This window comes from Festucalex cinctus, chromosome 11 (assembly GCF_051991245.1).
Source record: "Festucalex cinctus isolate MCC-2025b chromosome 11, RoL_Fcin_1.0, whole genome shotgun sequence".
In the NCBI taxonomy this organism is placed as follows: Eukaryota; Metazoa; Chordata; class Actinopteri; order Syngnathiformes; family Syngnathidae; genus Festucalex; species Festucalex cinctus.
In genome coordinates this window covers 15,275,445-15,301,569 of record NC_135421.1, presented here as the reverse complement: position 1 = coordinate 15,301,569, position 26,125 = coordinate 15,275,445, and the positions used below count along the sequence as shown (strand labels likewise).

Here is a 26,125-nt window from a genome sequence, read left to right as displayed (position 1 = left end):
CCCCCCCTTCCTCAAAACACCATCGTCTCTCTTTGTCATTGGTTTTCCAGAAATTGAAACCAGATCTGGCAAGCAATGTGAGAGGGAGGAAAACAGCTGACTTTTTTTTTTTTTTTAAAGACTTTGGCGGTGGCGGCCCGCGGGCCACGTTTGGCCCCGTCTAGGGGTGGGAACATCTGGATAGCTCACCATATGCCATACAAGGCTCCCGATAACGATGATCTCACGATGTGACGATACTGCGATCATCGATATATTGCTCAGGTATAAATTCACGATCATCTACGATAAAACGACTCAAGACACAAACGGATGTTTTTTGTTTTTTTGTCATCACTGAAACACAATATTCAAACTCGTGTCTTCTTCACACTGAGTACTTTAGTGTTTTGTTTTTTTTAAACAAATGTCTTCTTAACAGAGACAAACTTTCTGTCAACAGATGTGTCTTTCACACTATTCTCACATTTTTGTTCACATTTTTGTGGTGCAACATTAAAAAAGTAAATAAAGACGTAAATATTAAATCCAATTAAATTACTATTTATTTTTTATTATTTATTTATTTTTTTATATTTATTTATCTCAGAAATTGTGTGCTTCAAAAAGTCGAAACATAAAATGTGTTTTAAAAATGTTAAAATTGAAGATATAATACACATTTTTCATAGAAACGTATGCAAACCTAAGTCAGATAAATGTCTTCCACAAGTAAGTTGCTGAGTCTTCTTCGCCTGAAGACTTGCGTCCATTTCCCCGCCACTCTTATGAGGCGCTCCCCCTAGTGGACCACCAAGTAATTGCTCAATAAGTCATGGACAGTGGAGCCATTATCGTGGCTATATATTAACTACAAATATTGCAATACTTGCGTAGGCATATCGATAATCTATCGGGAGACAAAGTATCACGATATCGATATATCGTCGCACTCCTACCCCCGTCGACACTCGACTTCTGCTCAAGACTAAAGGGATCAGATGCGGCCCATCTTCAGGCGCGTAGGATGGAAGCAAAACCGCTTCGGTTGCACTTGCTTCGGTTGCTAAAAAGCTTAAAAAAGACAAATTGGGGCAAATCTTGAATTCTGAAAAACTTTTGATGTTGACGTTGACTAAAAACAAGATAAATTATTGATGTTTCACGTTGCTATGACGACCGAGTATTGATTATGACCTGTCCGAAAAGAAGGTCAACTACTGATTTGCACTGTTCTGAAACAATGACAGAAATTTCATGTCGAAATTTCCTAAAAAGAAAACAAACAATTGATCATGAATTTTCTTCAAAAGAAGACAATGGATTTATATTAACATTGCCAAAAAAACGAAAGAAAGAAAGATAAGGTGGTGTTGGTTGGATGTTAGTTTCCTAAAAAAAAAGAAAACAAAATATTGATGCTGAAAGTTTTTAAAAGAGGACAAACTGCTGTCACTGATGTTGTATTTTTCTAAAACAAAGTCAAAATATTGTTGCTATTGATGACCTTCTTCAAAAGAAAACAAAATGATTGACGGTGAACTTTCTTAAAATGAAGAGAAATGATTTATATTGAAAACAATGTTGCACTTGACTAAAAGAAGACAAAACAGCGACGTTGCACTTTTCTAAACATCACACCAAAAAAAAATAATAAAATAAATCGGTTGAACTTTCTTACAAAGACAAAACTGACGTTGTACTTTCCTAAAAAGAAAAGATTGAAGGCATTGTATTCTCTTTGAAATGTCGGTCATTGTGACCCAGCTGCTTACACAAAAGAGAAGCAGTTTGTTTTGCATTTTGTTCTTTTTTGTGGGCTGGGTTTTTGTTTTTAAATTATGTAAAGCACTTTGAGTTGCATTTTTTTGTATGAAAAGTGTTATATAAATTGATTGACTCACTGACTTGACTGATTGATTGATGGATCAAAAACTTAAAACAAAGTTTTGGTCCAAATTGTTATTGTATTTTTCCATTTTGATGCGGTTTCACACGTTAAAAAGCGGCAAGTAGTTCAGACGATGTGCAAACAAATTTGGATCAAATTGCTGACGCAAAGTGAGACGATAACCGTGATGATGATGACGAGTGGATCGGAGCAGCAGGACGGAAGCTGTGCTGCGAACGAGCTGATTAGAAGCAAAGACAAACGTTGGCTGAAGACAAAATGTGGCGATTACGGGCTGCTGACAAATTTGCTCAACTTTGTTGCTTGGATCATTTGCAGCATTGTGTTGAAATCTGATGAATGATGAAGTGAAAATAAACAGATGGCGGGCAAGTCAGTCCCCAAAGACTTTGAGGAGTCTCAACTCCTCAAAGTCTTGGGGTCCGTTTTTTTTGTGCCCAGCGCAAAATTGAGCACGAAAGTGCAGTCAAACTGTGTGAGCAAAAAGAGGGCCTGTAATCTTGAGTTGGTCCTCACCTTTTCTCTTTTCCTGGTCTGGTCTCTCGTTAGCAATAGGAAATATAGTCAATAGGAAAACATTCCCACCTCGGCGGAGGTCATCAAAACTTACAAATGTACACAAACTCCTCAAAACATGAATACCTGAGGGACTTAACAGAAATGATGCAAATGAATTTTGATTAACCCAGAGTGGACAAGTGGCAGGACAAGAGGTAAATTAAAACTTTAGGGATAGACCGATTATGGGTGCCGATATTTGGCATTTTGACGAATATCGGCATCAGCCTTTTTTTACAAATGTGAAGGCCAATAAAGTTGGTATCTCGGTGAATACTTACGAACAGAGCGAATTTAGGATTTTCATCAGGATTTTTTAAGATGTTCGCGGGAAGTTTTAACTTGTGGAAAAAAAATTGTTCAGACAATTTTTGACTGTCTGCAGAGATCTTTTGAAACCTTTTACGAATCCTGACGAAAACCCAAAATGAGCTATGCATTTGTCGCTCAGTCAGATACAGTGCAGGGGGAACTTTTAATTTTTGAAGCCTTAATATTTTATTTTAACGCTGTTCAAACATGAAACAGATTGCAACCTGTTTGTTATATACAGCGTTGAAGTTTCAGTTCAATACATTATCATACAAATGTTACAGTGTACATGTACAGTTTACTTATTAGTATTTTCCAAAGATTAGTTGTTGTTTTTTTAAATAATCGACTCACAGATTCGTATCGGGATTAATCGGTATCAAATTGAATCGTGATACGGATCAAATCGCCTGATACGAGGCAAGTCACACGCCAAGTTCTTTCTGATTTTTAGAAATACTAATACGTTTGATATGTCTGTTTATTATTTATACATTTGACAGTTATAAATGTACGAATTTAAAGCATTGTGACCGGATGTATCACATATGACACAAATCAAAAAGTTAGATGGGGAAGTTAATTTGCAAAAAATATTCTGTTTGTTTGTTTAAAAGGACCCACAAACACTCTATTTACAAAGAATCCGAATTTTTCTGGTTGTATTTATTTATTATTATTATTATTATTTTATTTATTAATTTTAGAATTTTAATAGGGTTGTTAATTAAGCGCAGTCGTAAATGCAAACAGGCAGCTCTCGTCTGATAATTGTTTTTCTTTTTTTTTTTTAAACACACTCCCACAAGCAAAGTGGGCATATGACTCTACCAGGTGGAACTCCTGCAGTATTTTCGCTGCATTTGTAGTCCTCATGACATTTGGGGGAGGTAATAAGCGAGGCGACAAGCCGAGTTTGAGGCTGCTAATCAAACGTTTGACACGCCTACAAGGCAAAGTGTGCTGGCAACTCTTCCAGGCCGAACTCCCTCCAGGATTGAAACTCGTAATCGTGCCCGGGCCATCATCTGGATTATATTTCTACGCTGTAACATGATTGAAAGCGTCGGAGGAGGAAACGATGTTGAGATAAAGACAAAAAAAAACAAAAAAACAAACCCAAAAAGGGTGTGAGATGAGAGACAAGTGACATCCGATTCTCTCCTGGTCTAATTTGGCGTCCTGGGCAACAGGAAGTCAGGCTGCCATGTCTACTTTCCCCCAGCGTCCCTCAGGCCGGGCCTCCTCCCGCCTCCGAGCGGGAGGTGCCAGCTCCAATCTCCGCTTCCACACCTCGCCGCGGGGCCCTCGGGACGAGATGGCGGGGGCCCCTCCTGGTCCTGCGGGGGGACCAGGGTTCTCGTGGTGCGGGTCCCTCCTCGGTACACTCGTTGGAGATTTACACTACAGAGACACGTGTTCATGATCAGAACGCAAAAAAATAAGGTTATGTTGATTTGGTTGAATTTATTATGCACCATAAAGTTACCAAATTCAAAATACAATAATAATCCCCTACAAATTATTCAATGTTCCTTTTTTTTTTTTTTACGCGAGAAAGTTACTAATTTCTCATTTATTTCTGTGTGCTAAATTACATTTTTTTTCCAGTAATTTCATATGACCTCATGACATTTGTTGTTTTGTATGACGTACTAATTTGTGGATGACAATTGTACATTTATTATTGTCTAGCATACAGAAATTACAAGACAAATAGTTTATTCTCTGTGACATTGTAATGCATTTGTTTATTTTGCATGACAAATATAGCATTATAGATATTTGTGCATGCTATCCTATGCTGTAATTGCAAATTTCTAGTTTAAATTTTGTTTGACACAATGAGATTTCCATGTTATTTGAGCAACTTATTCAAACGAGTCGATATTGCCTTGATCGAAATTTGTTTTATCATATTTTATGGCACTGTCATCAGAATGGAAGGAAATTATAGACATTATTAAAAAGACGATTAGATTAAAGGCAGTCTTTCTTCAGTAAATGAATAAAACGTGTGCGGCAAACAAATGTTACTGAAAACATTTCCAACAGATGGTAACGTTAGAAAAAAAATATTTTGGGGGAGATTATTATTTGGTGAGAAATAAAAACTTGAAGTATGCGTTAGAAAAACAAAACAAGATCAAGCGATGATCTGACTGCAAAATACACAAAAGTCATTTATTCAAATTGGTGTGGTAGATTTTTTGTTTTTTTGTGGTGACAGACGGACAGAGAAACAAATAAAGCAGCAGATGTGGCCAACGGAAAAGAAAGACGTGCTAATAAATCCACACATGCCGCGTATGATTCTGACGCCTCGTTTGCATAACGTATTGTTCCCATTAGGCCTTTGAAATGACTAATTCGCCGTATTGTTCTTTGCTCACCACGATGGGTGTGTGTGTGTGTCGCACATGCGGCGCAGATCCTCGCCTGCACACGTCGGCGAGAATCAAGCTCAAACTTACCGGGGACGACCGGACACTGCCGTTTGGGTAAATTGGTCCGGGTCACCCGTCTCACAATTACAAACGTGGAAAGTTTGACCATTTCCACGGGGACTTCCATTTTTCAATTCAGCCCCTGAAGCCGGTTTCACTTAACAGCATGAAATTTGATAGTCATCACCATCACGATTATACGTACAAAAAAAGTCTCAAGAAGCCATGCTGTAAAACGCACAGGAGGTCGGCCATCTTGGTTTGAACAAGACAGCTTGGAGTCAGTTTGGCCATTTCTAGAGCTCCTTCAATTCTTTTGAAAATTCAGCCCCTGAAACCAGTTTCACTTAACAGCATCAAATTTGTTATTCATATCTGTCATAACAATACGTACAAAAAAAGTCTCAAGAAGCCATCCTGTAAAACGCACAAGAAGTCAACCATCTTGGTTTGAATTAGGTAGCTTGGAGTCAGTTTGGCCATTTCTAGGGCTCCTTCAATTCTTTTGAAAATTCAGCCCCCGAATACAGTTTTACTTACCAACATGAAAGTTGGTAGTCATATCTGTCACGATTATATGTTCAAAAAGGTCTCAAGAAGCCATGCTGTAAAACGCACAGGAAGTCGGCCATCTTGGTTTGAATTAGACAGCTTGGAGTCAGTTTGGCCATTTTTGGAGCTCCTTTAATTCTTTTGAAAATTCAGCCTCCGAATACAGTTTTACTTACCAACATGAAATTTGGTAGTCATATCTGTCACGATTATATGTTCAAAAAGGTCTCAAGAAGCCATACTGTAAAACGCACAGGAAGTCGGCCATCTTGGTTTGAATTAGACAGCTTAGAGTCAGTTTGGCCATTTCTAGGGCTCTTCTTCTTTCTTTTGAAAATTCAGCCCCTGAATACAGTTTTACTTACCAACATGAAATTTGGTAGTCATGTCGGTCACAACAATATGTACAAAAAAAGTCTCAAGAAAAAGACAGAGAATAAGTTATCTTGGCTTGAATTAGACAGCTTGCCAGTTTGAGAGCCAGTTTAACCATTTCCGGGGTTCCTTTGATTCTTTTGAAAATCCAGCCCCCAAATCTAGTTTCACTTAGCCACATACAATTTGGTAGTCATATCTGTCATAACAATATGTACAAAAAAGTTTCAAGAAGCCATGCTGTAAAACACACAGGACGTCGCCCATTTTGGTTTGAATGAGCAATTTTGGGTTCAGTTTGACGTTATCCAGGGGACCTTCAAAACTTGTGTGAGTTCAACCCCCAAACTTAATAACATTAAATATGGTGGGCATGCACATCATGAGTAGATCCACAATAGCTTGTGTTTACTTGACTTTCTTTCAGTGTTTGTAGGTTCAATGTTGTCGTCATTGGTCAGGTAATCTGAGTCATGTTACCGTATGTTTCCTTTTGGTGTCAGTTCTGTTGATTCTTTTGTTACTTTGACTTTGTTCATGTATATGTACATGAATATTTTGGTAACTCAGTGCATTTTGTTTACTATTTTGATCTTTTGAAGACAAATTCTGTTTTGAGGCCGTTTCTCGCTGCTTTCCTCCATTTGCGTCCACCTTTTGCGTCCACACTCGACCACACCAACCCGGCGACGTAACAATTTTGCCAATTTCCAAGGATCCCAAGCGCAGAATTTTTAACTTATGAGGGTCCAAACCTACAAGTACTTTCAGTTCTGCTGTTTTTGTTTGTTTGGTTTATTACTTTCAACCCGTAAGTGAATGAATGTAGCAGTGTCATGCAGCGCTGGTAGGATGCCTACATCTGTTGTGAACACCCCAATGAAAGCCCGAGTGCCCCCCCGGATAAAATGAGGGCCTGGACCGATTCCCAGCGCGGAGGAACCCTGCGGAGGCGAACCCGGCTCCATGTGTGAGCTGGCTGATGATCCGGGCACGGAGATAACAACAACACATGCTTGAATCCTTTTCACAAGTCTGACGGCACACATCAAACGCGCATTGTCGGAGCGAACGTGAAACGCAGGAAGCGCGCGTGCGGCCGAAGGAATTAGACTTGTTGTCAAAAGCACGGGCGTGAACCCCGTTTGCTTTGATGACGGATCAAAATGGAGATGAGGAGGAAGAAGGCTCGCTTCCTTCCGGTCGTAAATTGAGGCCGACGACGACCACGCATCCAAAGAAACAATCGCGGGATCTGTTCAACACATGAGACGTACGATGGCGACTTATTTGGTAACGCAATAGTCCATACATCACAATGTATGTACATCGTATGCACGTGTCGCGACAGAGTTTTACTGCAAAGTGGTGGCCCGATAGTCCAAGCGAGAGGCACCGTGCCAGGAAACAGAAACCGGAGAGCTTTCCTAACATGCACGGAAAGATCGACAGTGTTGAATTTAATCTCGAACATATTCTCCACATCCCAGCAACAGATTATTGGTAGATGAAGAAAGCCCACAGTGGGTATCGTTTGCAGTTTTCATGAAAGACAGAAATTTAAGACCTCTCAATAATTAATTAAGACCATACAGACATATCCTAGAGATATGCTGCAGGGTTTATTAAATACATTTTTATGCACACAAAGTTGTGTGAAATGAAAACAGCAAACTTATTAAGAAAATATTCATCACGATTCATTTGCTAATTATTGAAATCACAATTAGGATAATCATTTGTTATTTGGTACAAAACCAGAAAATGTTTAAACGTAAAAAATATTAAGGTAAATAAATTTATTTTAAACACTATAATTATGCAAGTTCCTTTTGGACCAAACAAGATTGATTAAATTAGCTGTTTTAAAATAAAAAAAAAAGGTGCAAATATATCAATTTAAACAACCTCCTTGAGTATTAATAATCTTTTGTTTATGATTATGCCGACTTTGTAATTGTGAAGTGTAGTAATTGAAATTGTAATTGAATTTTTATTACATGCACAGGCCGAGATCCTTGAGACATTTTCCTGCATTCGGTCATGATTTTTGTGTCCATCAGTCAATGATTTTGACTTTCTGAAAAAGATTTTAAGCCTTAGAATTAGCCCAAAATGCTTTTTCAAGCACACAATGTCTTGACTTCCTGTTCAACTGCAGGCACTGGTCCTCAAGACTTTTTTGTGGGTCCTATTGTGATAAAAATAGCTGACAAATTTGGTATGGATCGCGTGAAAGGTGAATCTTTCCATGACTTTTTGGAAAAAAAACTTTGCACCCTGGAATGTCAGACTTCCTCTTCAAATTTGGCTTAGAATCGGTTCTTGAAACTTTTGTACCGATTCCTGTTACGATTGACCCATCTTCCCAATTTGTGTTTTGTTTTGGTTCTGTGGGGTTGGGATTTTGTTTTCTTTTGGTATTTTTTGGGTGTGTTTGTCTGTGGTTGGTGTTTTGTCATGTATTCCTGGTAGGGCTGGGGAAAAAAAAAAGTCGACCAAGTCGACTAGGTCGACTTTAAAAATAGGTCTACTGGAAAAATTTAAGTCGACGCTCCGCCCAGTACCATGTTTGCGCCGTCGCCGTCCATGTTTCAAACGGACTTTTTATGCCACCGCGCAGCGCATGTTGCAAACCTCCGTGAGATGGATGCGGACACGCCAGACAGAGTAAAAAATGACTCCTGTTTGGTTGGTCTGACTGTTTGTTTGAATTTGGAGGTGTGTTGCACAGCCGCCATTAGCCTAATTGCGAGCATACAGTTCTTTTACTGCAAGCGTATGTAAAACCACGTCCACCTGAGTGTGTCTTCCCTTCCTAGTGTATGACCAATCAGTGCCCTCAGCCACTTCTTTTTCCCCAAGGTGTGTCTGTTGTGCTTGTCCAGTCGGAGTGGGTGCATTGCTGGTGTTATGTGGGTCATGCTGGGTGTCTCGTCTGTCAAGTCAAGCTAGCGTCAAGTCGAGCTAGAATCAAGTCAAGTCAAGCTAGAGTCAAATCTAGTGAAGCTACAGTCAAGTCAAGTCAAGTCCAATCCTGTCACATCAAGTCCAGTTTTGTCACATCTAGTCAAAGTCTTGGTTTCCCTGCCTACTTGTTAATAAATCACACTTCGTTACTCGTTTCCTGTCTGATCAGTCGCCTCAATTTGGGTTCACGTTTCTCACTCCACCCTCAAACCGTAACATTTTGTGCCCATCTGTGACGCTTTTGTCAGGAGCTAAGTTGAAGTCTTGGAATTTTCCCAAAATGTCTTCTTTACTTCAAAGCAAAGTATGTGATTTGTGTTGAATTTTGGGGTCCTTCAGACATTTTGGTGCGTCCTGTTACAACTTAAGTCACCCAATTTGGTGTCAATCTGTGAAACTGGCATCAGGACATCATTTCAGGCTAACAATTGAGCATGTGACTAAAACCTCGTCAAGAAGCTTTGTTCCCTTGACGCATGTTTGTCATCAAAACCTTGGCAAGCTTGTTTGATTTCATCACGGGATGTGTTTTCATGTTCCGCCGCTAGGTGGCCGCGTTCTCTTTACCAACGTCATCTGTCTTTGCTTTTGTGCTGGCCAGGCAGTGGACAGTGAGCTCATCCGAGTATTGTTGCCGAAAAACAACACATGGTGGATCAAATCATCAGGTAAACGCTAATCAAAAGCATTCTTCTCTGGCAATTTTTTTGTTGGAGCAAATGTAGCCGTTAAAATGCGGCTCAACGTGATACTGGTCGAGTTCGGGACCTCACGCTGTTTTTCAAAGTATTCTGCCGGTTAATTAATCTGTCTTTTTTTTTTTTTATAGACTATCGTTTAATGTTTTGGCATGGAAGTCACGATGGCTTTTCCAGCAGTTGATTTTCTCATTTGTAACCGGACGCCATGATGAAGTCTCCATGAATCTTCTGCTTCTTTTTAAAAACGGATCAGGCCTCCAATCCAAATGAGTTTTTCCACGGGGGACCGGTCAATGCCGAGGTTACGTCAGGTCAGCACTCAGAAGCGTGACGATATGCCAACCCCGGCCTGGTGAACGGCAGATAATCACATGTGAGGAACGAAGGTGCGGATCTCAAAAAGGAGGAAGTCCCGATGCTGGTGGCCAGAAAGCTTTGGTGAGCAGGTTTTGCTTTTCTGAATCATTGCGTGTGCCGTTTTTTCAAATCCGGCTTGTGTGAAACAAACTACAAACATGACGAGAGTCGTAAGCTCGTTCTGGTTGCACGACACCCGCAAGAAGAGACAAGGAAGACCCAAGTTATTTTTTTGATATATATAAAAGTGGCGCTTGTAAGATGAGTTGGAACGTAGACAGAAGACGGTAGGCGTGGCCGATATGTAACGAGACGATTTGAACACGAAGGGAAACAGTGATGATGATGACGACGACGACGACGACGACTCGGCATAGCTGTCATGATAGAGAACAAGTTCTGATTAAAAAACAACATCCACGTCATTCAACATTTGAATAGTCATAGAGCTTTTGATCATTTTTGTAAACGATATGAAGAAAGGTACTTCCAGGTGGCAGAACGTGATGATAAGCTACCAAGGACATGAACTGAAAACTTGTCGTCGGGATTGAACAAGTTCGTAAATATCATCGCTGCAAGTTTACGGTTTCACAACATTCCTTGTAAATCACAATGTCCCATCACTGATGAGCTGTTTTCAGAATGGCGTACTGATGTGCTGTTTGGGGGTCTACCGAGACACTTTGGTGTACAAAATGGCCAATCCTGTATGATGACATGCATGCATATGATATCATGACAAGACATAGTATGTCTGGTGGCATGATGTGAAATTGCTTTGTATGATATGATTAGGGTACATTATAGGGTTTGAATTGCCTCGCATCTGGCGATTAGATCCGTGTCACAATTCAAGTCACAGGTCACAAGTCATCACAATTCATAAGTCACAATTCGATTTGATACCGATTAATCCTGATACGAATCCGTATATCGGTTATTGCAAAAAATTTTATATTCAAATTTAGAAAATACTAATCAGTAAACTGCTTTCAATTTGTACATTTATAACTGTCAAAAATATAATAATAAACAGACATCAAACACATTAGTATTTATAAAAATCAAAAAAGAACTAGTTGTGTGAATTGCCTAGTATCTGGCGTTTCGACCCGTACCACGATTCATAGGTCACGATTACGATTTGAAACGGATTAATCCCGATACGAATCTATATGTTGATTATAGCAAAAAAAAAACAAAAAAAAATTACTCAAATTTAGAAAACAGTAATCAGTAAACTTGTACATATACACTGTAGGATTTGTATGATAATGTATTAAACTGAAACTTCAACATTGTATTTAACAAACGGGTTGCGATCTGTTTCATGTTTGAACAGCATTAAAATAAAATATGAAGGCTTCATGTTCCATTAATATAACATTCTTCCGTGCTTAAAGTGTGAACACTAACCCTAAGTACGACTTTTTGTTGAATATTTCCATCAAAAACTGATGCTCAAATATCAATTTGGCCGCATATTGAATCGATATAAGAATTGTGCGCTGTAATATCGCGATATATTACCGAATCGATTTTCCTTAACACCCCGAAAGTATGACATCCAGTGTGTTATGGTATCGCATGATATGATATACTGTCGCATGGTTTTGCAGTACGGCACCCATGGTGTGACGTGGATTGCCATGTCGTGCTATGGACAATTTGGTATGGCATTAGCGTGCCATCGTATGATGTGATACCGCATGGCATCCCTGCTATGATATGGTATGGAATGGAATGAGACTCATATGACAGAACATGGTACGATATAACAGTAACTCCTGATATGCTGTGCTACAGGCTACGGGATGTTGGAGAAGGGAGTTCCTCAGGGAACTGCTCTCCAAGAAGCCACAAAAGGCCGCCTGAAGGATTACGGCCGATCCCGTACTGAGCCGTCAGAGAAATATGCGTTTTGCTTCTTTTTATCAATCTCCGAGCTGGCATTCACCCACCCGCCTGCTTTTACGGGGATGGCGCGAAGAGGCCGAGGGCAGCGTTGCGTCTTCTGTGAGCCGTGCCAGCCCAGAAAGAGCTTTGAAAAATGAAACGCGAGACGGGGCCCCAACGGCTGAGGCCAAAGAGAGAAAAATGATATTCTTCTCGTTACAAACTCCCCCCGGCCGTGGGCCCTTTGTTGTGGGGGCTTCTGCTTTTAAGCAGAAACAGGTCCGGACGGCCTCCTGGCGCACCGGCGCACCCCCGCAGACACACGTGCAAGCTACAAACACATCAGGGAAAGTCCGTTTTCGACAGGTGAATTTCAAAAGTACGTCGTCTCGTCATCTTACTGAAAATAATGCCTTCATTCTCTAAAAAAAAAATAACGCCCAATTCACACTGCCTGCGGAATGGACGCGGTGCATTTTCCGCACGGTATCCGCACGGACTCCAATTCACACTGCGTACATTGCGTAAGGTGTCCGTGTCCGGAAATATGCACCATGCAGGCGATAACAAGCGTGTATATAGAGTCCTATTTGTAAACAATAGCCACGCTTACCTGTTGTCACATCCATATGCTTTTTGCACATTATTTCTGGGACTTCTAACATGGGTAAGTACATTTGTGTTTAAATAGTGTTATTTTGTCATGTTTCATTTATTCTGAGCTTGTTTTTTGTCTTTTAAATGTCCGACTCGTTATGCTATGTTAGCTAGCTTCCCTCCACAAAAAAATGAGTTTGCAAACGGTTTGATTTTTAGAAATATAGCGGATTCACCTTGATGCCGACGCCCGACTTCCTGTCCGGCTCGTGTTAATTTCTTCAGCTTCATGAAAATCCGCATGGGGCCTCCGGAAAAAAATAGAACGCTTGCGGAAACCTTCCACATCGCCGCAGTCGTTCCGCACCGCACCGCAGCTGGTGCAAATTGACACGCAGACTTGAATGCGTTCTATTCTTGCGGCATCCGTACGGAAAACGCACCACGTCCGTTCCTCAGTCAGTGTGAATTGGACTTAAGGATCAAATTTTCCACAAAAACAAACAAACAAACAAACAAAAACAAAAAAAACGAACAAGCAATTTTAGTTCTAAAAAGAAGAACTTTCTAGATGAAAACTTGTCAGATTTATGGGATGATATGACTCATTCATAGCACAGAAAATTGTCACCTTTCAATTCAATTGTTTCACTCCATCAAAAAATAGACATGAAAAGGGACAGAAAGAAGTAAAACTTATTTTTATCTGCCCCTGATCAACAACATCAACAACAAAAAATAATCAACAGACTAAATGACAGCGAGCGGTCAAGACGCTTTCAATAACAATCCTATCAAATAAAAATAATTCAGCAGCTTGTCCTTGTGCTATATGTATTTTTCCAGTAATTTTTGTCAAGTTTTTAAAAATACAGCCAGACTGAGGTGATTTTGTTTTCAATCCAGCCTGTTCCATAAACTGACACCGTGAGTTGGAATACATCCTTCTTTTTGTTTTTGTTCTATATTTTGTTTTGGAGAAAATATCCATTCCTCTTCATTTATACTCACTTTCCCTTTTTAAAAAAAAAAAAGAATTTGTATATTAACTGGTAAAATTTCACGATGGGCTTTAAACATTATTTTGAGACAGTTAAACTCTATCAATTCATTCAATTTTAAAGTTCTTAGTTGTATAAATAATGGATTAGTGTGGTCCCTGCATCCGCAACCGCAAACGACACGAAGTGCACGTTTCTAAAATAATGGCTGAAACTTTTTTTCAGAAAGCACAGAAAAGAGTTGAGGATATTTGATTGAGGAAAACATAAGCGGTTTGGAAAATGGATGTATGGACTTCAGAATTGAATGACTGCTTTAAGTAAGGATGTCGCCGATGTTTTCATCAATGGCTTTCCTTATGAGGAGGGGGAAAAAAAACAAGATTTTTTTCTTTTTTCGTGTCAAATATGACTTGTGTGATTATTTTGAGAAAGTGATGAGATGTAGTTGAGCGTTTCTTGCAAATGATTTGGCGGGTTGAAAACCAAGCCTAAAAAAAATTAATAATAAAAAAAAATAAAAAATCGAAGTCTGATTTTCAGTCCTGCTCATTCCCACAGCGAGTCCCTTTTTTGGCTCAGGAACAGCCCCCCCACCCCCCTTACAGGCGAAACCGATCCTCCAATTTGTGCTTCGGATGTTTTTCCGCCTTGTTAAAAGCAAAATCTCGCCGATTTCCCTTTCAAACGCTCCCATAAACAGTGCGTCTGGTCGGCTCCTATCTCGCTTCGGAACCACGTGGCGTTCTAATGTGGCGTTATTAGCAGACGTTTAGCGCGTAAAACTTGACTTCTCCTCTTTGAAGGCAATTTTACCGCAGAGCAGCATTACTAAAGTGTGGGGGCACTCGCGCACCCCCCCCCACCAGCAAGCTAACTCTGTTGGGCGGCTGTTGAAAGTTTGATGCATCAAGCCAACACAGCTGTATGCTAAAGAAGGGTTGTTTACATTTTACTTGGACTTCAGTTTTTTGTTTTTTTTTGGTGGGTTCTGGTGTCCAGGATGAGTGTAAAATTTGATAACAATATCAATATTAGGGCTGGGAACCTCTGGCTATCTCACGATATGATACGATATGTGATACAAGGGTCACGATAACGATTATCTCATGATATGACAATACCGTGATTATCGATATATTGCTCAGGTAATAAATCCACGATAAAACTAATCATAAAATATTATTATTATTATTATTATTATTATTATTATTATCATTATTATTAATAGAAATAAATAAAAATAACAATAATAAAATAAGTACCAATAAATCATAAAATAAATAAGTAATACTAAAAATAAAAACAGAATAATAAAAAATAATTCATATTATAATACAAATAATATAAATAAATATAAATACATTATATAAATATATATAAAAATATATAACAATAACAATAATAATTAGAATAATATAATAATAAATAAAAATAAAATAATAAAATAAATAAATATCAATAAATCATAAAAAATAATAAATACTGAAAATAAAAACAGAATTAAAAAAATTCTAAATATAATACAAATAATATAAATAAATATAAATATAAAATATAATATATAAATATACATAAAAATAATGTAATGTATTAATAATGTAATGTAATAATATGTAGTTCAATATGATGAACTGATTTTCTTGCCGTTTCTGTAGCTTTTGTCTGCTTATTGTGTTTAGGGGGTGCACCAAACATATGTGGCTTCACAAGTAAGCAAAAGAATTTTCTTGTTGAGCTTGGCAGCAACGCATTTAAACTGCAGTTGCAGTTTAAATTATGGAGGCGCTATACCGACAGCAATGCACCGGAAAGACCTCAAGCAACAACTGAATTCATAGAAACACAGTATATACAATAAACATAATAATGTTTTACAACAACGCTGAATTGTATTTACAATTTAATATGGACTAGTGGATGATTTTTTTCAATGATCTTAGTTTAAAAAAATAGCAAAAATTAATGGCAACTTTGTATTCATATAATTTCTAAGTTTTAGTCCCTGATCGTAAAATGGCTGCAGGAGGGCGGCCCATAATGGTATCGATTAGGGGTGTTAAAAAAAATCGATTCGGCAATATATCGCGATACTACATCGCGCGATTCTCGAATCGATTCAATAATCGGCAGAATCGATTTTTTTTTTTTTTTTTTTAGGATTCACACCTTGAGCATGGAAGAATGTTATATGAACGGCACATTAAGCCTTAATATTTTTATTTTAATGCTGTTCAAATGTGAAACAGATTGCAAACTGTTTGTGTACAGTGGCTCACGGTTATAAGCCTCAAGTTTTAGATAAATATATTCATACAAATCTTACAGTGTACATGTACAAATTTACTGATAGTATTTTCTAAATTTGAATGGAAAAAAATCGCAACAATCGACTTATAAATTCGTATCGGGATTAATCGGTATCGAATCGTGACCATTCGTATCGGGATTAATCGGTATCGAATCGAATCGTGACCTGTGAATCGTGATACGAATCGAATCGTCAGGTACTAGGCAATTCACACCCCTAGTATCGATCACCGCCCTGAGTACGATACCTTAAAATAAGACTGCTAATGGCACAGATAGTCTACCGATACCTGGTATCGGTAGTTATCCATCATAGTCAGGGTGATATCACCTCGGCTTCAATTTGAGCCAGGAAAAACCCTGTATGCTCATGTTTATTTATTTATTTTATTTTTTTGTAGGCTCAAGGTTAGGGGTGCACCAGATGTGCCTGTTGTGATATTTTGGGAATGTTTGGGGTTTACATATGTTATTAAAATGTGTGAACTAAATGAGCCACAGAAATGTAAACGAGTCCAAATGAAGTTTTTGTTTCACTTTTGAGAGAGGAGGTTTGCACTCAGCAATTTTCATGAGTGGGGCCAAATTTAATTGATGGACAAAAAGAATCCAGAAACTGAGTTGTGCTTTTGCTTGGCTGCTTGTGCTTCATCAACTATAACTGTATGATTCAATGATGATAAAACAAATGATATGAAACCACATCAACCGTTTCTTGACTGAGCAGCAGGGCAAAACCTGCGAAAAAGCACCATTCCTGTAAAAAATAAATAAATAAATAAATAAATAAATAAAAATAAATAAAAAAAGACTAGAAGACGTCATCATTTATGCATTTGATTGCAGCCGTGAAAGTTGAAATCCGAGTTAGCTCAGTCTCCATCTCAAATGCGGCTCGACGACGTTGGGCTTCACATTTGATGTATTTGCCAAATCCTGTTTGAGGCGTCCCTCGTCCGGGTCCAGTTCAAAGCGGGACATGATGGACGAGGGACGACGCCGGGTCCGACTTGACTTTCAAAGCGAGCGGCTGCTCCTTTTTTAACCTCGTTTCCGTTTGGAAGAATCTGTTGCAAGGAAAGAGAATCACGTCGCCGCTTGTAAACTGGGAAGAAAAAGCCGCTTCAAGGAAACTCCTAAACAATTTTTTGGTGCCCGGTGTCACAAGTGATCCTCTCGCCGGCCTGCACATGTGCACATTCAAAAAAGAAAGACTCTCTCGCCCTTGGAGCTAAATATTAGCCATGTAACGATATCCAAACTAGGGCTACACAATATCGGAAAATCATGTGATATGCGATAAGGTTGCTGAATGTAGCGATAGATATTATTGCGATATTTAACATGTATCAAAAGAAATTACATTTTCATTATCTAACTAGACGAAGTGCAATTTCTGGAGAAATTGCACGGGAATGCTGAAAGCTGAATGCTCAGATTTGAATGCATGTGGAATGCTTATGAAGTAAATGGAGAGATAAATTATGAAATTATATCCTCCTGGTTACTGGACAATGCGCTTTAGCAACTGTGCCACTAAGCAGTATCAGACATAAGTTATATGTATGGAAGTGGGTGTGGAAAGTGATACTTAGAAAAAGTTCAATGTCTGTCCCATTGAAAATGAATGGGAAAAAAAAATTTGATATTAAATGTTAAATTGTGCAAATACTGTAAGTAATGTGGACGATATATACCCCGGGAGGCATGAATTTTTTAAGCTAGTTGAAATTTTAAGAATGTAAATTGGAAGTATTATGTGGGAGTTGTTACGCGGCAAAAAAAAGTGTGTAGAATAAAAATCACAATAACATTGAAGCATTCCCACAATGAAAGAATTACATTTTTTCATAAAGCAAAATAAGCAAATGCAATGTAATCTTAGTTAACTAATTGTAATTAACACTCGATAATGTTCAACTATTGGATAGCGGTGCACATTTTAGTCAGCGGCTGACGGGTCAAATTCAGATAAAAGCATAAAATTAGGTCACTGATTTGCAAAACTGATCCGCAAAAAAGAAAGAAAACATTTGGTGCATGGCGTGTCCGCGTGGTTGTTGGCGTAAAAGTTGCACGGCGATGCAAGTAGGACTCGGGGCACCAGAAAATGAAAGAATGAGGCGCGCCAACGTGTTTGTCAGTGACCCCCACGCGAGCAGCAGATGTGGAGCAGATCACCACGCGGCCGACCTAATCAAATCCTCCCCCGACCTAGCTTAGCCATTAGCATAAATTGTTGGTAAGGAGACGACGGCCAAGCCTGATTAAAGGCCTTGTCACAGTCCATCGGCGTTCTTCCCCATCGTCGCTCGCCTGGAGGACACGTGAAAAGCGAGCCCAGGAAGCCACGGAGCGGGAGACGGGCGGCCGAGCTCTTGTTTCAGGACGGATTTTAAATCAAAGCCGGGCGGATTGTCAGCCACATTTTTATTGGACTTTTTTTTACGAGCGATGCCACTTTGATGGCTTTTAATGGGGCCCTTCGTTTTGCCGTGGCGGGGACTTGTTGAAGCAGGCCAGTCAAATCTACGGGTTGGCAAGCGGGAACTGCTGGGACAATATTCAACACGCTTTTCTTTTTTGTTAGCAACGAGCTTCACTATCGCGACGCCATTTGGAATGTGGGCTAACTGAGTCAAAAGAGGATGGCGACTGCTAGGCTTACCGCGTCGCAAATTCATCTCCCACATTCAACACAAATATGTACGGAAGAGGATTAGGGCCAGTGAAGAGAGAGGAAAAACAATTTGGCAAATTGTTACAATTCTCACTTTAAAGTGAGAATAAAAAGTCCAGAATTCTGGTTTATTGTCAGAATTCTCAATTAATTCTCACTTTAAAGTCAGAATTCTCACTTTATTATCGCAATTCTCAGAATTCTCACTTTAAAATGAGAATAAAAAGTGCAGAATCCTGACTTCTCACAATTCTCACTTAATTGTCACCTTAATCTCAGAATTCTGACTTTAAATTGAAAATTTTCACTTTATTATCACAAAGTGAGATTAAAAAGTGCAGAATTCTGACTTCTCACAATTCTCACTTAATTCTCACTTTAATCTCAGAATTCTGACTTTAAAGTGAAAAGTTTCACTTTATTATCACAATTCTCACTTTAAAGTGAGAATAAAAAGTGCAGAGTTCTGACTAATCTCACAATTCTCACTTAATTCTCACTTTAACCTCAGAATTCTCACTTTAAAGTGAGAATAAAGTCAGAATTCTCACTTTAAAGTAAGAATTATTCTCACAATTCTCACTTTAAAGTAAGAATAAAAAGTGCAGAATTCTGACTTTATTCTCAGAATTCTCACTTTAAAGTGAGAATAATAGTAGAATTAATTTAAAGTCAGAATTCTGAGAATAAAGTCCAAATTCTGAGATTAAAGTCAGAATTCTGACTTTAAGGTGAGAATAATAGTAGCATTAATAAAGTCAATATAGCATTAATAAAGAATTCTGACTTTATTCTCAGAATTCCGACATTAAAGTCATAAAGTCAGAATTCTGACTTTAAAGTGAGAATTCGGAGAATAAAGTCAGAATCCTGCCAATTTTTTTTCCTCTCTCTTCACTGGCCCTAATCCTCTTCCGTACAAATGAAATACCATGAATTTGTTCCAAAAAACTTAACAAAAATATTGACTATAAAATGGAAATATTTTGACCAGGACTGCGGAGACCGAGCAGGCTTGTAAATAGCTAAAAATTTGTGTGTAATTAACAACCATTATCATTGGATTGGGAAAAGATTTTCTTCACCCAAAAATTGTGAATAGTTAGGGATATATCCGTAACGTGACCAGCATGCCCCTCAAAAAAAATCTGCCAATAGGCGAATCATGAAGTATGCACGGGTCCAAGTTGATCTATTTTAAGATGAGAATGGTATATTGTAAATGCCCACGTTGTCTCATTTCTTCATAACGCATCTCTACTCTGAGATGGCTTGAGCCATAGAGTAAGTCAGTATCGCGCATTAAGTTGCTTTTCTCCACTAGTGTTAAGTACCTCAACAAAAACGAAACAAAAATCATTTAGTCAACACACATTTTTCACCGGACTAAAACTAGACTAGACTAGACTAGACTAGACTAGACTAAAACCCTCATTAATAAACAATAAGTGGGACTAAATCAGTACTACTGACGACGAAGAGAAAATGTTCTTCATTTAATAAAAACCGGACTAAAATCTATGGACATTTTAGTTCATCAACAAAAATGAGATGAAATTTATATGATTTTGTAAAATCTTGTCTCTGCTAATCGGTCACTGTGACAGTAATGTATTAGCCACTTATTCATATACTGTAATTATGGGTGAAGTTTTGTGTGAAATAATTTTAGATCCAAATTGTTCAACATAATCTGCTGACAAAAAAAAATACAGGAGTTAAATGATTGTCTTGACTAAAACTAGACTAAAACGTTGACAGTTTTTGTTGACTAAAACTAGACGAATAAAATGACATTTTCTTGGACTAAAATAAAGACTAAAATGTTAGATTTATAGTCAATTAAAAATGGACTAAATAAAAACGTGACATGGGTGACTAACTGTTAAAAACTAAGAAGCGTGATTGAAACTGGACTAAAACTGAGACTAAATTTAAAAATGGCGGCTAAAATGAACAATATTCTCCACCTTTTGGTCTTAAAGTGATGTTTTTGGTGAAAAGTACCCCATGTTCTACTGCTGACCACTCAGAATCATTTTCTTTTTTTGTGGTAATAGAAGAACATCTAAGCATTCTTTTGCTAGTTTTGTTGCTTATATTGTGATGGCTCACAATGTAGTGTGGGTTGTGAAATGCTGTGTAAAACACCCGTCGGCCGTCTCCCACCTTGAACAAGTTGGGAATTTTAACACAGCCACAAAATTGTCTTCGCCCTTTTTTTATGTGTCAGTTAAAAACATTGCGTCCAATCAACCAAAACGCAAACGTATGTCTTGTTTATGACTCGTTTTGGAGAACATGAAAAGCAAAGCTGAAGTGAGGAGAGTAATAATTAATAATAAACGCCATTTTAGTTTGGGCTGACACAAAATGTTGCATCAAACAACAAGCCATCAGAGAGAATGCAGTGTCCTATTAAAAAAAAAAAAAAAAAGTGGCTCATTAAAAAGTTTGGCTGATGAGCGTTCATTAAACGCCTCATTTAGCCGGATTTGTGTTGACATTTTGACAATTCCGCACCATGCGTTTTGTCGGCATCAGTAAAGATAAGTGTGGCCCTCGTAAAAACAATTTACGAGACTCACAAAACACAGAAACAAACTTTTGTTTGTCAGCATCACGCTCGTAAACATTCAACTCATTCAATATCTTCACACTACTCTGTCTTTCAATCTGCTTGTTTACGTCGATTTTCATCACTCATTTAATTGTTAATTGAATAACTTGCGCCATGATTGCATGGGAAAGCAGGAAAAGGCGCAGCAGGTAAAAAAGTTTCTGCCTTTTCCCACTGAGCACATACGGCGGAATATTGACTACCACCATGACAACGACCTCATTGATGCCAACAGCGTTTTTGCTAAATTTGGAAACTTTTCAGACTAACACAGCTACTTTTTTTCACAATGATTATTAGGGTTGTCACTATTGAATCTTTTTCATATCTAACACACACATATATATATATATATATATATATATATATATATATATATATATATTTTTTTTTTTTTTTTTTTTTTTTTTTTTTTTTGGTTGAATATGAGTGCAATTATGGATAGGCTACAACTACTATCTTACATATTATCATTACTGAGCACCAACAACATTAGCTTATGCTAGGCTCTTAGCAATCGCGATCAGCATTAGCGTGCTAGCGATTACTATTTAAGGTAAACAAACACGAACCACCATTTAGTTCACACAAGAATCATTATATCTACATTAGACATGACGTAATAGTGTATTAAAAGTCACTTACAGTAGATGACGCTTCAACAACTGTCCATGAGTAAAAGTGGAGCCAAGCTGCCTGTTAGCGACCATGAGCTCAACAATAACTTCCTGTCAATGGCGTGCTTCAGCAAAAACGGTCCGTGTAGAACCATGGACGGGGCACAAACATTTTTTTCCCCAGCGGAGATTCGAGGCAGACATTTTCAATCGACCTATTTTTAAAGTCGACTTGGTCAACGTTAGCAATTTTTAAAAAATATATTAATTTACCGTGGTTATTTATTTACTGTGCGTCAACACAATGCATCTAGGATGAGCACAATCATGACCCAAGTTACATACATTGGTTACATTTATTTTAAAAGGGAGATTGCTATCAAGGATGCTTGCTTGATATCTGCACTTTTTAAATTAAAATTGAAGACAATTTGCAATTTTGGAACTTCATCAAGAAATCTAAAAAATATACAGAAGTTGCTCTTGTAGGCCACATAAAATAATGTGGCAGGCCCGATTTGGGCTTCGGGCCGCGAGGTTGTCACTGTGGTATGGTGATGCCACCAGATGGCGCCAAAGCAATTTCATGCTTGCTTTGGTCTGAGATCAAGACACAGCAAGTTATGTAGAGGTTTGCACAAAATAACACATTCCTGCCTTTTCTGCATTTTAAAGTTTCACAATGCAACTTTAATGATATTTTATTTTTGCTTCATGCTGCACATTTATAATCAAGTCATATTTGTAATCATTCAGTGACGGGCTCATCTGGTCCCTAAAAACTGGAAGACTTAATTAACTTTTTGAACTCAAGCGTTCGTCCATGGCGCTAAATGTGGGTGTTTGCTGGTATCTAGTGGAAGACTTGAGGATTGCACCTGCCGCCAGAAAACGCACCCAAACAGTCACAGATAAACCGAAGCGGAAGCCCCAAAGCAATTTTGCGGATCCTGGCTGACTATTTGCCAGCCTCCATCAATCTGTAAACTATAGCATATAGATTTGTGTTTTTACATGAAAATTTCAGATTAACTAGTGAAGCGTGTAGAGTCTCTGTCACCAAAGTGCACACACACGCTCACTCACATCACCTCACCCTCTCTCCTTTATTTTTCTTTAAAGATCATAGCCAGTAGGCAGTATTGTGGCCCGTTTTGGGCTTTTTAAAAGCTCGAAATGCTCATTTTTTTTTCATGAAATAAATACACTTGCCCTTCCAACTGGAGGCTATTGGGAGGCAAAGCAGCGCCTCTCAAAGTCCAGCAGCAGCTGCCGACCCAGGCACTCCGCTCTGCATTACGTACAAAAAACAAACAAACAAACAAAAACAGATGCTCGGCTCTGTATTGGGTATAAAACAGGGTCAGGTTATTTTGTGTTAGTCTTACTTCCAGAGAGGGGAGAACCACGAGGAGCCAGTCTCTCCGACACCGCCTGCAGTCAAACAAACATCGAGACAGAGTCAGGACAAGACAGGGTTTACATTTTCAAATGAGGATTTTAAATCAGGATTCAGTTTCAAGCTATTGTTTTGGAATTAGTGAAAGGGTGTTTGACCTTTCAGCAGTGTGACTTGGGTGTAGGACTGAGTGCACGTTTTCCGGTCATCTTCAATCTCGCAGCGGCGCTGTTCTCGTTTGCCACTTGGGCGTCCTGGCCCGGAGGAAGTGGTCTCTGTTTGGCTCAGGGTCCACTGGAGGATTTCCAGCATCTCCAGTACCAAGTCCACCATCAGCAGGTGAGCATTTTCCTGCTCACATGCATTCATACGTAAAGAGGACTTGACGATCCAAACGCCCAATGCTAACAAATCCTAAAGCCTGATCCAGAAACTTAAATATAGCTCTAACACACCAACTCTAACTCTAACCTAAAAAAAACTTTACCTCATCACTTATCACAACATTTCAAGCCAAACTCCCAAAAAACTGAGTAAGCCAAAACCTAAACCCGGAACCCCTCATTAACGCAAACCCAACCAAAAACCCTAAAAACTTCATCCTAACCCCAAAAACTAAAACTCCCCTCCTTCGTGTGGAAATAATCGTAAACATGTTTTACATTTGCATTATTAGGGTTGGAACTAGGGGCGTAGAAACCAAATAAAAAGAGAGGGTGAGGAGGGGATTTTTTTTCAGAGAGTGCAATAGTGAATTGTATCAGTCAGTTCCTCTCCTCTCTCCTCGCGAGCTTTGAACTGTCTTCTCTCATCGCGTCGCGTTTAATAAATGTCAAACAGGTAAACCTCACACCCCGCCCCAAATCCAAAGCATTTCTTTTAGCTCATCAATATGAGTAACCTTTTCCAGCTCCCATTGGGCACTGTAGTGGCCCATGCCCCGCCCCCTGTCTTTCTTCTCAGCCAATCGGAGGGTTCCAGCAAGAGGAATGGAAGGGGTGCCTACGACGAGGACGTGAGAGTCCTTAGACCTTCAATGAGAAACAAAACATCAAGTCGGACCGGTAGAGGAAGCATTCTACCGATCAGGGCATCAAGTTGGTCCACATACGGGGCATCGGCGTCACCCCACGAGACGCGCCCGCGACATCCAGAGATGACTGGACTGCTCCGGCAAAGACCCGTTTGGTCTGTGGACTGCTGTTGGAAATACTCGTCATCGGGTGCTGCTCCACAGGGTTGAGGTGCTGACGCGTGCACCTGGACCTGGCTGGGGCCAGTGCAACACTTGCCTTGTGAGCAAAAATATCCACAGTTGGAAAACGGTTTTAAAGCATAATTTAATAAACAAACAAACATGTCACATTTGCATTCGTCTTCCGTTTCTTAGGTTGGATCTCGGTAACAGCATCATCAAAGTTGATTAGAAAAAGAATTTTTGTGGCAGTCCAAACATTGACCAAATCTCTCCATCTTTCATGAAAGATGCTAGCGAATGTTCACAATCACTTCTGTCAACGTGCAGAATTGCCGATGCACGAGCAGCCAAGCGACAGCGCCGACGACTCGTGTTCATTTCGTCAACCAAAACGAGACAAAAATCATTTCGTCAACACACATTTTTCACTGGACTCAAACTAAAGTAAAAAGATCATTAATAAACAATAAGTGGGATTAAATCACTATGCATTTTTGTCGACTAATTAAGACGAGACGAAAATGTTCTTCACAAAAACTGGACTAAAATCTATGGACATTTTAGTTCATGAACAAAAATTAGAGGAAAGATTTTATGATTTTGTAAAATTAACTGAAATAAATAGATAAAAATGTAAAATAATCAAATATATAAATATATAAATAAATAAATAAATAAATAAATAAATAAATATAATAATAGTTAGATCATCATATATAAATCTCCATCCATCCATTTTCTTGACCGCTTATTCCTCACAAGGGTCACGAGGGGTGCTGGAGCCTATCTCAGCTGGCTCTGGGCAGTAGGCGGGGTACACCCTGGACTGGTTGCCAGCCAATCGCAATAATATATAAATATAATAAAAATAAAAAATCAATAAAAAAATACACTAAACAAAAAGTTTAGTCAAGACACATTTTTCACCGGACTCAAACTTGACTAGACTGGACTAAAACACTCATTAATAAAGAATAAGTGGGATTACATCACTATGCATTTTTGTCGACTAATGAAGACGAGACGAAAATGTCCTTCACACAAACTGGACTAAAATCTATGGACATTTTAGTTTATTAACAAAAATGAGAGGAAAATGATATGAATTTGTAAAATTAACTAAAATTAAAAAAAAAAAATAATAATCGAAAATAAATATAACAATATACTAAATATATAATATAATAATAACTATAATAAAAATAAATAATCAATAACAATAAAATAAACAAAAATAATTTCGTTAACACATTTTTCACCAAACTAAAACCAGACTAGACTCAACTAAACCCTCATTAATAAACAATAATTGTGACTAAATCAGTATGCATTTTTGTCGACTAATGAAGACTAATGAGAAAATTTCATGTGAAAACGTTTTAGATCTGAAATGTTCAACATTATCTGCTGCCAAAAATATACAGGGGTAAAATGATTGTCCTGACTAAAACTAGACTAAAATGTTGACAATTTTTGTTGAGTAAAACTAGATGAATAAAATGTTTTCTTGGACTAAAATAAAAGACTATATTGCTAAATTTTATAGTCAACTAAAACTGGGCTAAATGAAAACAGGATGAGGTTGACTGACTAGGTTAAAAAACTAAAAAGCGTGATTGAATCAGGACTAAAACAGACTAC

At 38.4% G+C, this 26,125-nt stretch overlaps 2 protein-coding genes and 1 long non-coding RNA gene across 6 annotated transcripts in view; 1 reads left to right on the top strand and 2 right to left on the bottom strand.

Annotated features, from left to right (window-relative positions):
* The window catches only part of wars2 (tryptophanyl tRNA synthetase 2, mitochondrial), a 67,233-nt gene extending 45,191 nt beyond the window's left edge, over positions 1-22,042 (bottom strand). The window contains exon 1 of the mRNA XM_077537767.1: positions 21,916-22,042. The gene's annotated coding sequence lies outside the window, so the exon portion shown is untranslated. The remainder of the gene's footprint in view (positions 1-21,915) is intronic.
* Positions 9,641-24,649, top strand: LOC144031058 (uncharacterized). 2 transcript variants are annotated; one of them, XR_013287429.1, is made up of 3 exons: positions 9,641-9,773; positions 10,060-10,244; positions 24,197-24,649. It is a non-coding gene; the product is annotated as an uncharacterized LOC144031058 (long non-coding RNA). The 2 variants fall into 2 exon arrangements; XR_013287428.1 differs by having other exon boundaries at positions 23,510-24,649.
* The window catches only part of rubcnl (rubicon like autophagy enhancer), a 37,390-nt gene continuing 33,812 nt past the window's right edge, over positions 22,548-26,125 (bottom strand). For all 3 annotated transcript variants that reach the window (XM_077537770.1, XM_077537771.1, XM_077537772.1), the window contains 5 exons: positions 24,398-24,578; positions 24,188-24,317; positions 23,445-23,637; positions 23,276-23,321; positions 22,548-23,178 (listed from right to left, as the gene is read on the bottom strand). In XM_077537770.1, coding sequence (XP_077393896.1) covers positions 23,115-23,178; positions 23,276-23,321; positions 23,445-23,637; positions 24,188-24,317; positions 24,398-24,578 — 614 coding nt within the window. In that variant the 3' untranslated portion in view covers positions 22,548-23,114. The remainder of the gene's footprint in view (positions 23,179-23,275; positions 23,322-23,444; positions 23,638-24,187; positions 24,318-24,397; positions 24,579-26,125) is intronic.